General features: G+C 55.8%; 1 protein-coding gene across 6 annotated transcripts in view; it reads right to left on the bottom strand.

The window, feature by feature from the left end:
* The window catches only part of sorcs2 (sortilin-related VPS10 domain containing receptor 2), a 120489-nt gene that overhangs the window by 11042 nt on the left and 95722 nt on the right, over positions 1 to 13725 (bottom strand). For all 6 annotated transcript variants that reach the window (XM_029247589.1, XM_029247613.1, XM_029247662.1 and 3 more), the window contains 10 exons: positions 12990 to 13063; positions 10289 to 10353; positions 9048 to 9166; positions 7975 to 8064; positions 6281 to 6460; positions 5123 to 5269; positions 4528 to 4630; positions 3836 to 3912; positions 3640 to 3731; positions 1345 to 1452 (listed from right to left, as the gene is read on the bottom strand). In XM_029247589.1, coding sequence (XP_029103422.1) covers positions 1345 to 1452; positions 3640 to 3731; positions 3836 to 3912; positions 4528 to 4630; positions 5123 to 5269; positions 6281 to 6460; positions 7975 to 8064; positions 9048 to 9166; positions 10289 to 10353; positions 12990 to 13063 — 1055 coding nt within the window. The remainder of the gene's footprint in view (positions 1 to 1344; positions 1453 to 3639; positions 3732 to 3835; positions 3913 to 4527; positions 4631 to 5122; positions 5270 to 6280; positions 6461 to 7974; positions 8065 to 9047; positions 9167 to 10288; positions 10354 to 12989; positions 13064 to 13725) is intronic.

Here is a 13725-nt window from a genome sequence, read left to right as displayed (position 1 = left end):
CGTCCGCCTCCAACTCACTTGGTACGTTTCAACTGCGCTTTCTCTACCAATTTTGGATTCATTTTCCGCTTCGCCATGAAAATTCTGGGAAATATTTAAGAAATAAAAAGTATATGTATGTGGCGATGCGTTGGACTGTGTGGTCAGAGCAGGAACCGGGGGGGCGGAGCTGAGGTCACGTGTCCGTGACCCGCGTTCCCGAGCGCAGGCCCTCGAGGTACCGCGACGCTGACGGGTGCGGAAGCGGAAGCGAACGTCCCCAAAGTCCGACGCGTCGTGCGACGACAGGTTTGCGGAAACGGGGCCACGCGAGCCGAGTCCGGCTCGGGTCGCCTCGCGACGGACGGGCGCCTCGCCCCGTCCCGGATGCGTCCCCTGCACCTTGTGCCGCCGGTTTGGCCGCGGTTCGCCGCGACCCCTTGCTCGGGGAAATCGGCTTTAGAGCGCGTGTTTCTGCGGAAACCGCACGAGAGCGTTTTGTAACAAACGCCCCTCTTTAAAGACAGTCGTGCTGCTCGGCGTTACGCGGCGGCACTTTGTCGCCACTTACTTTTGGGACGAAAGGCCCAAACCGGCTGCGGTCTTCCGCTCGAAAGGCTCTTCGATCGAACCGTCGCTCATCTTCCGCTTGCAGAGCCGGCGAATGAGACGTTTCCTCTCACGACGTCACTTTCAAGTTTGGCGCTCGTGTCAAGAAAGCGTCCCGCTCCACTTCCGGCGTCCCTCGACTCGGTCCATCGGCGCCGCTCCACCCAACACGTCAATGAGCGCGTGCGGTTCCCGTCCGCGGCCCCTCGGCGTCCCCGCGTCTCGCCGCTTCCTGCTTTAACGGCGGAGGAAATTGCCAGCCTGCCACCCCCCCACCCCGGGGCCCCTCGTGTCACGTTCCGGCCAAATTTGACGCGGCGCGCCGGGATCTTGGGTGTCGCGTTTGCGGAGCGGAGATTGGGGCTGCTGGACGGGCTTTGACTCATGCCTGATAAATGGCCCCCGAGGGGACGGACAGCCAGAGTGCGGTGCGGTGCGGTGCGGTGCGGTGCGGTGCGGTCCTGTCTGGCCGCACGAGCCAAGCATTCGCCGTGGTCTCCGCGCCTCGTCGCGATGCACTTCGGACCGGACGCCGCTCCAGCGAATAACCCTTTTTTCCCCTTCCGGCTCGTCTCCGGGGACCAGACGGAGACCGCGGTTTTGAGCGCCGCTACGATGTCTGCGAACGTCCTCGCCGAACCCCACCCGCCCTGAACGTTCGAGGAGACGGATGCGTTCGGTGCCCAAGCGAAGCGAGCGAGACCCCTCCGACACGGGGCCGAGCGGAGAGCGGCGAGCCGCTCGTGCGCTACTCACGTCATTACGAGGGTCTCGTCCCCGGGCTCGCTGAGCAGTCCGTCCACAAACACAGACGTGCTGGTGAAGTTGTGCACGTTCCACGTGTGACCTGCGTCCACACTGAACCTGAGGGGCAAACGGGTATCTTCGTGAGTCCCACGCAAGAGCCGCTCCATTCGAACCCTGCGTGTGCAGCGACCACATGTGTGGAGTCAAGGAACACACACACACACACACACACACACACACACACACACACACACACACACACACACACACACTGAAGTGGACGTGGCTGCATGAGCCCTGTGGCAGTGGGATCAACAGTTGCACCACATGTGCAGTTCAGGTCCTTCCCTTTTCTGTCATGGACAAATTAAGTTGTTCTCGTTTACATTTACATATTTAGCAGACACTTTTCTCCAGAGTGACTTCCAATGAACTCTATGTAGTGTTACCATCAGCCCACACACCTTATTTACCGCGGTGATTTACACTGGTAGACACACTACTTACACTGGGTCACTCTTCCAAACATCAGTGGAACACACACACTCTCTCTCATTGTCACTCACACACTATGGGTGAACCTGAACAGCATGTCTTTGGAGTGTGGGAGGAAACCAGAGCACCCGGAGGAAACCCACACAGACACGGGAAGAACATGCAAACGCCACACAGAGTGAGCGGGCATCGAACCCATGTCCTGTGAGATAGCAGCACTATTCGCTGTGCCCCCCCACGCACTACACCTAACGTACTATGTGGTGTAGAGACACGGTACGGATAAAACATTCACCCCTATCAGCGTGACAAACTCTAATGAAAAGCGTCGTGATTCAGTGCTGTCAAGCAGAGACAGAAAAGGTCCGGGGGGGGGGGGGGGGGGGCACTTTAACAGCTACTCTACACACACGTCATACACACGGCGTTTCACTTCTGCTGAACACCAGGTTCGTGGGTTCGCCACAACATCGCTTGCTGCTCTTCCTTCTAACTGCGACACCATCACACTGTCGCCCAGCGTCGCACAGCGTCGCACAGGTGCTTTGCAGATGCGCCTGTGTTACGGATGGGTTTTCAAAAACAGAACGACATCCTCAACCCCGCTAGCTTTACGGCTATGTGTCGAACTGTTGCCATGACAACGGGAGCCAAGGCTGTTGTGTCAGGTCTGAGTAAAGATTCCTGCCCTCCTCTTCCGAGCGCGAAAAGCAGTGTTTGTAAAGGCGCAGCTGTGAGCTACAAAGTGACTCAAATGTGAAAATTATGGAATGATAAATATTAACTGTGGAGTTTTAAAGTAGCAGCAATTTATTCGCATTGACAGGGGAAAAGAGCTCAGCTGTGGGTGTCGTGTTCTTCGGCGCAGTTCCCTTCTCTGCTGTGACAAACGCCCCCCACCCCCATCCGCGCCCCCCCGCGGAGCCGTGAGCCTCCACCGTCACGATCTCATTCGTACCGACAGAGACGTTTATTCGAACAAAGGCGCGAAATACGACACTGGGTTGCGTGTCTTGCTCGTGTAAAATGGGACTCGAACCGCGCTACTCACACACACTTTACATGAGCGGTGTGCGTCACCTGAGCGGCGTGCGTAAGCGACGCGACGCGACGCGCTGAGGACGGATCGGTACGCGGGGGTAAAACGCGGTAACGTTCTTTTCCGAAGCCCGCGAGGGGCCGAAAACCGCGGCGACGCGGCAGGAAGTTCCCGCCGCCGACGAGAGACGGGTCGGGTGGGCGTTGAGGAGGAACCCGAGCGCGATGCGGCTGAGGATCCGCGGAGCCGAGCGGGGCGATGGGCTCGAACCCTCGTTCCTTCCCGTCGGGCCCTGGTTTCGTCCCGAAAAACAATCCGGTTCCTCTGGAGAAACGCTGCTTGCGCGCCCTGGTGAGACCTGCGTGGCTCTCTCTCGCAAGCAGAGTGTTGAGCACTGGAGCGGTGACACACACACGCACACAGAACGGGAGGGGCTGTAAAGCGAGCCGCTCCAGTAACAAAAGCTCCTCTCCGCGCCGTGAACCCGGCGGACCTTTCTGGGCAGAGCGCGGCCCGGCAGAGGAGCACAGCGCCTCCATTGTGCTCCGTGTTCGTGAGCTGCTGGGATGCGGGGAGGGTGGGCACAAACGGCGGAACAACAAAGGGGTGGGTGGGTGGTGGTGGTGGGGGGGGGGGTCCGGGGCTCGGAGAGACGGGAGGCCGACGACTCCGAGAAGCGACATCAACAGTAACAATAGCGTGTACAGAACGGCTCGTGAAACACACGCACGCACGCACACACAATGAGGGAAAGGGAGAAGGGACCTCACTTGAGTATCTTCAGCGGGATCGAAGTGTCTTTGATGGCCACGATCACCCCTCCGTGATCCAGGTACAGGATGTGATGCTCCTCCTCGAACACCTGTGTGGACAGGGGGCGGAGTCACGGCGCACGGCCGCCAGCGAGCGGGAGCCACGGGCGAGCGCGAGCGCGAGCGCGCGGGGGACCGGGCGGCCTCTCGTCACCTGTCTCCAGGATTTCCCGCAGTCGGACGTGACGTACATCTCCTCCTTGTACTCCACCAGCTGAGAGCCCAGGTTCCCTGCGGGAGAGAGAGAGGACGGCAGGGGGCGTGGCGACCGGAGCTCTCGCATTTCATCCCGGGGACGCGCTCCGGTGCCCCGCCTCGAGCTTCTTACCCCGACCCGATGCGGTAAAATGTAGCGTGCTCTACGAACGGGTCCGTCGGGAGAACGGCGTCAACGAGTAAATGAGTGACGGAGACCAACGGGAGGCGTCGGCAGGAAGAGGCGACAAAGCGCGCCGTCGCCGAGTTCTCAGCTCGTGGCGCTAACGGGTGCGCGCGCGGTCACCTCCGCTCTAAGTGTCCTTCCCCACCCCGGAGCGGCCTGCGGCGAAGGCCTCCGTGAAGAGCAACGCGGCGCCTTCCCTGAAGTGTGTGCCTGAGCGCGCACGCACACGCACACACCGCAGAGACACCTTCCGCACCGCGAGCTGACAGTACTGAGGGCCACGCGGACGCGGCAGGACGCGGCAGGACTTCCTTAACCCCGTGCGACCGAGCGCGTGGTTACCGGGACTCGGCGCTGCGGGACGCGCCGCCGGACCTCGGTCGCGACGCCACAGAGCTCCCGCGCTTTTGTACGCGAACGTCTACGAAACAAAGAGCGACCGGGACTCGGGCCCGGCGACCCACCCGCTCCCATGATGAGTCCGGGGGCGGAGTCTTTGGTGTGGACCGTGCCGGACACGTAGGGATTGTCGGCCCAGCGCAGGTGCAGGTGCAGGTGACACTCGGGCTGCGGAGAAACGGAGGCGACCGGGGTCAGGAAACGGTTCAAAGCACCGGGGTCCACATTCAAAGCGGTCCTTCATTCTGTCCCGTAGCGGGTATGAGCTGCTCTACTTGTAGGCCGCACGTAAGCTAATCATCTCACGCAGGCACGGAGTTATCGCACTGCAGCGGGGGGCCGTAGCGGTTACGCGCGAAGGACCCCTCCTGCTGTCGTACCTTTGAACGAGGTACTTACCCTGAACTGATAGAGTAAAAAAATCACCCAGCTGTAGAAATGGGTAAATCAGAGTAAAAAAAGACAACTGTCAGATAAATGAGTAAGTGTTAACAGTGAGAGGAAAGCGAGCTGCTGTGTGTGTGTGTGTGTGTGTGTGTGTGTGTGTGTGTGTGTGTGTGTGTGTGTGTGTGTGTGTGTGTGCGCGCGCGCGCGCGCTACGCTGCGGTGGGCCGTCAGGGCGGTCAGCGTGCCGTGTTCACGCTCGCGGCTCGACCGTACCGGTTTGCAGTTGACCGCCTTGCCGTTCATGTCGGTGGCCGGGGGGGTCAGGGGGTCCCAGTCGCGCCCCTTGTTGTAGGTGATGAGCGTCGTCACTTTGCCGTCCGCTTTCTGATTGGCCAGGAAAACCCCCTTAATACCACGCACCTGCCGACAACCGCGGTACGGCAAAGGAGTGAGAGCAGCAGCAGCTATAATAATAATAATAATAAACTAAAGATTACTATTATAATAAACATTAACAATCTGTATCGTACATAACATTTAAAAGCGGCTTCTCAACGCAACTAACGATAAAGATAAAAGTATTAAATGATGTCAAAAGATATCTGGGTCACAACTTTGATCAGTTAACATTAAACAGTGAAAGAATGATTAATAAGTGCTTGTTGAGTGCAGCGATGAGGGGGTCCAGACCCAGACCCAGACTCTGTCTCTCCCTCTCCCTCTCACACACGCGCACACGCACACGCACACGCACACGCACACGCACACGCTCTGCAGACGCAGGAGGAGTGTGTTTCCAGCACACGGACTGTGAGGAAAACAACATCCTCCACTGGCAGCTCATCAGTTATGCAAATGACCTGGAATTAATTACAGTCCAACAGGGAGGTTTTCTTCCACCGTGATGCTGCTCTCAGGAGCTCAAATACCGCGGTACCATTTATTTCACGTATCGCAATGAAAAGGTGCGTTCTATTACACGCACGTCGCACGGCAGCAGAAAACGCTCAATAGCAGCAGAGGCCTCTGCGTGTGTCTCCGTGTGTCTGTTTACGTACGCAGCGTACGGAGACGGACTTAGAAATTGCTGGAAAACAGCTCTTGTACGCAATTCAATTTCTGCTTCAGAGGAGGAGCAATTTTTTTTTTTTTTTTCCAGAACCTTCCATAGAGCCTCACCCTCCCGGTAAAGCAGACGGAAATAAAGCCGGAACGGCCTCCGGGTCTCGGTGTCCCTCCGAGCGGTTCGGCGCAAGCGGTCGAACCGGCGCTCGGACTGGGGTGACCTTCGAACCCTGACCCGAGGGCACCCCCCCGAGCGGGGACGGCGGCCCGGAGGCACGACGGAGGAAGCCACCCGGGGCTCTGGGGTAAGGGGTGGGAAAAAAGTCCCCGGGGACACGCGGCTTCGTCTCGGGGGCGAGCAGGTACCTCCAGGATGTCGATGAGCACGTTCTCCTCGGGCTGCTTGGTGCTCCGCACGTTCTCCAGCGCGACGGAGTAGTAGACGCCCTGCGGGTCCGACGCGTACAGGTTGTACGTGTCCGTCTGGTACCACTCCTGGAGGGCCAGGAACACCTGGTTCTCGTCCGTGCTCACGATCTGGACGTCCTGGCGGGAGGGACCAGTAAGACGCGGACGTTAACGGGCGTACGGACACTGGCGCAAACGCGCGCGCGCACTTCCGGGGCACATTCCGCGAAATGAAGCGAACGCGCGTTGTGCCGCGTTTCTCGCACTGGGCTGGAGGGACACGGCATGCAGCGCGTCCCACCGGTCGCTTCGGACGCTTCGGCGTTTCGCCGTCCGACGTGGAGCCTGCGGAAAGGGCGTTCGCTAACGCCGGTCACAGCGGACCGAGTGGACCGGGTCGGGTCGGCGCCCACGGGAGCACGTGGATTGCGGGGACCCCCCAAAGTGGGAAGATTAATTGAGCACAGCTATAAAGGGAAGAAGAGGCACGGCGAGAGAAGCGAGGAACATTCCGGACAGGGTGGAAGGAAGGTGTGGGGGTGCGCCCGTTGCGAGAGGAGGAGCTGCAGGGAGACACTAGTCACAGCTACAGGAACAGGAGAGAGGAACCGCTTCCAGCGTTTATGCTCGTTCGCGTCGCCCCTTCGGACCAGAGTGAAACGGTCCCACCGCGACCGTTTACCGCAGCAGAGACGCCCTTTATTGCACAGAGTAAAAGCAGCGCTGCATCCCGTACGCGCTTCTGTTACGATTCAGTTCCGGTTTGAAAAGGACGCTTGGACACTACAGCCTCTCTACGGCGACCGCTGTTCTGGTTCGCTGACCGTATCCTTCCACGGTCACGGCACAGAGAATGAGCGTCCTCTCTGTATGAATGGCCCGGAGACAAAACTGCGGGCTGTACATATGTAGGTCGCCATTAATGGCAAAATCCGCTCAGAAGACGGGCTCGGCGGAGTCCGTTAGCGGGCTTTACGGGGACGACACCGTGACCGTTCAACCGCAGCCCATTCCAACGCAGCGCTGTCAATGCAAGCTCCGCACGGCCTGAGCTAGGGAGCTGACCCAGATCCTGACCCGCAGGCGCCTACACCTACAGAACAGCAAAAGTGAAGCGTCAGTGCGGCACCGGCGCTACCTGCTGTGCCGCCCCGGTCATAAAATTGCATGAAGGTGTCTGTAAGGATGGTGAAGAGTGCTCCTTATTTACAAATGAATCAATGTGTTCTGATCCCAGGTGTGCGAGAGCCCAGAATCAGGACAATCCCGTGTTCCATGTGCATTTGGACATAAGTCTCGATATGACCAGGGTCCATAAACGGTCCAATATGTCAGAGAATCCGAATCGACTGAAAAAGTGATCCGCTTACACACAAAACATGTTCATTTCAAAGGTGAAAGCAACAAAATTATTGTTCATGCAGGGAGCAAAGGCATTACAGACCAGAAGGTTGTGAGTTCAGGTCCCAAAGTGGTGTAGTAGAGCACTTTACATGGACTACCCAGCTCACCTTTAATGTGTAATGTGTGTCTATTGCTCCTTGAACAGAAGTGTCTCTTGTACACACACACACACACACACACACGCAAAGCCGCTCCGAGGGTGGAGAAAGTGTGAGTGTCAACGAGCGGCATGAGAGCGAAGCCCTTACCTTGGGCAAGGCGTACTTGGGGAACCTCATCTGGACAAAGTCGTTACGCCGGTACGAGACGTAGTGCTTGGTGCGGTTGCCGGTGGTCACCTTGGAGGACGGACAAGACGAGGGAAGAGAAGACAAGACAGATGAGTGAATCACACGCACCGTAACGAGGCTTCGCCGTCATCTTCTTACACTTAATATCTGTCCTTATTGCTATATCAGGTACGCGAAGAGAGTCCGGGGGTCGGGGGCGACGCTGCGTCTTCTCATATTTGCAGTACGTGTTCAAAACGAGATTCTCGCCTCACACGCCGTGTGGAATCTACAGAGATGTGCTGCTTGTCTATTTACTTCTATTTATCATTTTCTCCTGGGAATTTCAGTACTGGGAGAAACACTATAACCGAGGTCCTGCTGAGGGGGGGGTCGATGCCCCACGGGGGAACACGAGTCTCCTCCCACGGTTGCCACTGTGTCACACGCTCTGGGGTGTTTCTGCCGGGGGTCTCCTCTCCAACCCTTCTGGACCGTGACGTCATCGCTGCGGACGCTCCGCTCTCCGAGGAGCCTCCGGGTGGAACGCCCCCCAACCCCCGCACTCACACACACACGATGTAGGTCACACCACGGTAATTTTACTCAGTGATGTAATGGGGAGGGTGTTGACCGGTGTTCCTTTAACTTCCTCCGCTCCGCTTGAACGCTGTCGACCACATGGTCATCGATATCATCCTGCTCGTCCAGCGCAGCATGCAGCCTGCAGTCACTCCTCTCCACATGCAGGACATACAACGTACTCCTATACACCGTGTACCCGTATATACGCTATATACAGACACACACACACACACACACACACACACCACAGGTATTTATACTATTTCACTGAGGTGCAGCTCTGACCATCACGCCCCCTACTGTCCTCATTGATCCCCTTTCGTTCCAATCAGCACACGGTCCCTTTGCGCGTTTACCCTGTAAATCACGGAGCTGTACATGTGCTCGTTTAGCAGATGCATGTGGACAAATTCATTTATTCGAGGACAAAAGACAAGGCCACAGAGTGTCCTGAGGACAGGACTTACCTTTACAAAGATGTAGTCGTCCTGCACGGACAGGGAGTTCTGGTCGATCTTTCCCAGAAACTGCGCCGTCACCATCTTGTCTGAGCAGTTCTGGATGTGGCATGTGACGTACAGGAAGCCTGTGGGGGGGGGGTACGGACCCACACACGCACACACACACACAGGTAGGACTGTGAGCCACTGAGTCTGGCATTCAGCACGAGTTCTCCCTTTGCCCACCGGGGGGCGCAGCGCTTGAGGAGTTTGCCTGCAGTGGCCCACACTGACTCAGGGGTCTTTAAAGCGGTTTAGCGATGCGGCAAGACGAGCCGCTGGACTCGCACACATCCACAGAGCGCTGCGGCGCGTGCCTTTCCGTCTCCTTTCCGTCAGCCCGCCGCCAACCCGCTGCCACCTCGCCGCTCGGTGACGACCGAGACCCACGCCGACACTCGACCCTGACCGTGCGGCGCCTGACCGCCGGGACGGGGAACAGCTTGCGCCAACACGCCTCGCCGCCCGGATCGGCCCGTCGGCCGCGGGACGCGCGAGTCGCCGTACGAGTCTGTCAGAGGAGCGCGCGGGGGAGCCGTTCCGCCGGGTTCCGCCCGTTTGCCCTTCGCGGCCTCTTGTCCTCGCGCACCTGCGCCCATCTGCACGTCTCTCGCTTCAGTCACTTTCGCACGGTCAGACCTCGCGCCTCCCGGGTTCCATCCCCGGAGACCCCTCTTCTCGGGTCGCCTCACGTCAGTTAAAGGACAGTAAGTCGGGGGCACGATGGGAGGTACGACAACGCCGCCCTTCCTCCCACCCTTTCCTTCTGCCCACTGCGGTGCGGCTCGGCATCCGGGAGGATCCGCGACCGCCCAGCGATACCCCGGCATTCCCTCACGAGGTCTCCCTTCGAACCCCTTGCAAAAGTCCCACTAGCCAACACCGGTCAGAGACGTCTGCGTGAACTACGGCCCTGGGATGAACGAGGGCGCCGCAGATGTTCCGCGAGGCTGCGGATGGAGACTGTAGAAGTTCCTCCAGGCCCTGCGGTCGTGGGAGGACGGGGCGTCCGAAGGTTTGAACGCCGAACATTCACTAGCGTGCGACTCTGTGCGACTCTGTGTGTGTGTGTGTGTGTGTGTGTGTGTATGGTGATGGTGGAAGTGTTTCAACTGGGTGTGTGACACTGTTCTCTGCTCTACTTGGAGAGAAATACGCGAGCGCACACGTGCGTGCGCACACACACACACACACACACACACACACACCTCCACTTGTGTCTTGCATCTCCATGTGTACCAGGTCAGGATCAACGTCCACACCTGCCACGGACCTGGAAAAGATGAGACGCAAACAGTCAATTTACCATAGTACTGCTACAACTGTTACCACTGTGCAATTTCCTCCCAGGATCAATGAAGCATCTGCGTGCGTGTGTGTGTCAGGGCAAAGCACACAAGGCCTACTGAGTATACGCTACCGCAACACCACGGCTTAGCTCTTTTTCCGCGTGCTGTGTGAGCAGGGCTGGAGACGGAGACACTACGAGCAGCATGTGGACGACACGCGAGGTTGGTGTCCGACCTGCATTATCTGCGTCGGAGCCGATTTAACGAGGACACCTCTGAGCCGAACAATACAAACTTCATTAGGGATCCATTAGAGCTTTACAAACAATTAGCGACCGGGAGCTCGGAGAATGAAAGAGCTCTGCGTGTGTGTGTGTGTGTGTGTGTGTGTGTGTGTGTGTGTGTGAGAGAGAGAGAGAGAGAGGGAGGGAGAGGCTGCAGCTCCTGTCTACACAAGCCTGGTTACCGTATGTACTGTGTTTAACCCCCAGTCTATGTTACACCGCTCCATTCCACCCTGTTCACAGTCCTCATCTCCGGCTTCGCACGTACGCAGCGCACGGACACAGGCCACACGTCGTACGCACGCTACGCGAACGCGCGCCACAGAATAGCGAGGATGGCACAAAGCGGACGGGAGAGTTGCAGCAGCGCTAAAGTGCGTGCGTTTGGCCATCGTGCGGAGGGAATAGCGCCTTTCTCTCGAATGCTCATTTTAACGTCAACTTGGCACTTAAAATGTTTTGTTTTTTAATATATAATAACGAATTGACTACGTAAACAGTAAGAAGCTACCGCGAGATAAAAAACGAGAGCATCGGTGTACAGTAGAGGACATTTTTCATACATGACGCCAGTGGTCCAGGGACACAGACCTCGTGTTCTGCGGTCACTTCGTAAACGTAGAAACGTGTGGAAATGATGCCGGTTGCGCCATTAACGGCCGGTCCCGGCGGAAGCCTGTCTAGCTCTCTCCCGAAGTTCGCGTTTGTACTGAAACGCGTTCGTTATAAAGCACGAAGGCCAAGGAACCGACACGACTTTCTCACCTTCGCTTGCTGTCGGGTTCAGCAAACAGAGCTCTTAGCAACCGGTCATGGTTTTCACTCATGTTTCTTTGCCTCTGTAATACGGTCCATCGTTCATAGAATATGGAATTGTCGTTTCACCTTTCATCATCATTCATCATTCGCACACCGCGGGGGGACTATGTTGCGCTCTCATATCCAGCAAGATTGTTTGAAGCTGTATGTCAAGTTTTACGCAGTTTAAAAGCAGCCTGAGTGCAATTTCGGTCATTTTGTTGTCTTTGTCTGTGTAAAAATCGTCCTCTTGTCCTGGAAGGTCTGTCCCCTGTAAATACTCCAGAGTCCACTTTGAAAAGTAAGGCAAATATCTGAGCCTTAGCAGATATCCCAGAATGCTTAGTAGATACAGCCGGAGGTGACCTGCCGAGAGGTCTCTTTTCTCAGCGTTCTTGCCACGGTTTTACGGTTGCCGTGCAGTTGCCAGAGTCCTGTCCTTGACGCTCTTCTCTCTCTTCTCCTCTCACACTTGGACTGTCTGCTCTTCTGCTCAGGGTTTTGTAAACATTTTGTAAAGGTGTCATCCTCAGTTTCCCCGTATTCCAGTGTTTCTGCGCTCAGGATGCTCATCTTCATCCTCTGTTCCCTTAGCGCTCTGCTGTCAAGTGCTGCGTGTGCCGGTGCCGCTCTCCCTTCTGCTCGGCCGTCTTCTTTACCGGTAAGGCTTAGTGGAGGGTGAATAGTTCAGAAGTGCTCATATAGCCAGCACCGAAACAGTGGCGAAAGAACCCTACAGAAAAACACGGTCCGTGTAATTTCGCTGTAATGCCCTATGGAGTCACCGCAGCCCCGTCACAGCGCAACAGCTCTGCGCACGCTGACCGAGCGCAAGACGCTGTCCGAAGGAAGCAATCGGCTAATTCCGCACTTCTTAAAAGCTTTTCTGACGGTCACAATGGAAGTACCGAGATCTCGCAGGTACATTACCGTCGGATAGCACACCCTTTTAGTTCTACGCAACCTACGCACACAACTAAACATTCAAGACATGTTTAATAGACAAAAATGTGGTGAGAGATTAATCCCTGAGCACTCAGATTTAAACCTATCTTTCCATAACCAGCAGGCTGCGTTTCAGCCAGTCTCTGTAATGTTCTTACATTTGTTACAGCTGCTGGGGTCTTTTATGTTCTGTAGACCAGGAGTGGAAACAGACTTCCTCCAAGAGACAAAATAAATCAATTTAGTGCCCTGGGAATTGTTCTCGTGAGAATAAAGAGCCTCGGGAACTGTAAGTAGCTGTTTCGGGGGGGAAAAAAAAATGATATTTGGAACAGTACAAACAATTATTGCTTGAAAATGATATGACTGACTGCTGGATTTGATGCTGAACAGAAAGAGTTAGTGCTCAAAAAAATGAATCCAAGAGCACAGCAGAGGATTTTCTCTTGCAGCAGAACTTTCTCTGATGGATATGAAAATTCAGATTACTGAAAGCCCTGGAGTGCTGCTGTAAAGAACAGATAGTCCACACAAATGTCATGTGACCCCGGGGACCGCCGCCAAAGAGAGCTAGAAAGAAGGTCATGACTCACCAGAAAATGCGATCCTTGGTCACACGTTCCTGCAGCAAAGTCCATTTCCTTCCCAGGTCTGTCGATACATAGAGCTGAACGGGAAAATGGAAACAGAACCACCGTGAGAGTCGTAAAGTTCAAATATTCAGCGCTTACCCTGCAGCATCAATAACCTTAAATTATTAGCAGTACATTGTGTTTATGGGACATGTCCACAGTGGAAATGTGCAAAATTAAAATCGGCATAAAAAGGTGAGGAAATCGAACCAGGGGGGAAGAAGAGCACAGGAATTTGGGACAAACATATCTAGCACAACTGTGGGCAATTTGGTATCATTACCATTGTATACCTTATTGTCCAGAACAATTTACCATGTGTGGTTTGTACACTGAGCTACTTGCAGCGATTTACCAGATTATACAGCCGGAAAGTTTTTACCGGAGCAATTCAGGGTACGTACCATGGTTACTAGAGGAGGAGCTGTATTCGAGCCCTGCTCCACTACCAACAAAATTTGTACCTACTTATTAATGCATTTAACGCAACTGTTAAATATCCGGTGTGCCTGAAGAAAACCCCGTTTGTAACGTACAAATCAGAGGCCGCTTGAGCCCGCACATCCGGACGGGTCGGACCACGGCATCCAAACTGCTGAATTTTCTGCTTCAGCGGTCCTGGGCCTACAGTGTTAACGTCAGACGGCGACCAGAAGTTTTGTTTATGTGTTTGTGTGCCATAGATCTTCAAACGGAA

The sequence above is a fragment of the Scleropages formosus genome, chromosome 1, assembly GCF_900964775.1.
Source record: "Scleropages formosus chromosome 1, fSclFor1.1, whole genome shotgun sequence".
Classification (NCBI taxonomy): Eukaryota; Metazoa; Chordata; class Actinopteri; order Osteoglossiformes; family Osteoglossidae; genus Scleropages; species Scleropages formosus.
Note: the sequence above shows the minus strand (reverse complement) of the source record. Positions and strands in the feature narration are given on the sequence as shown.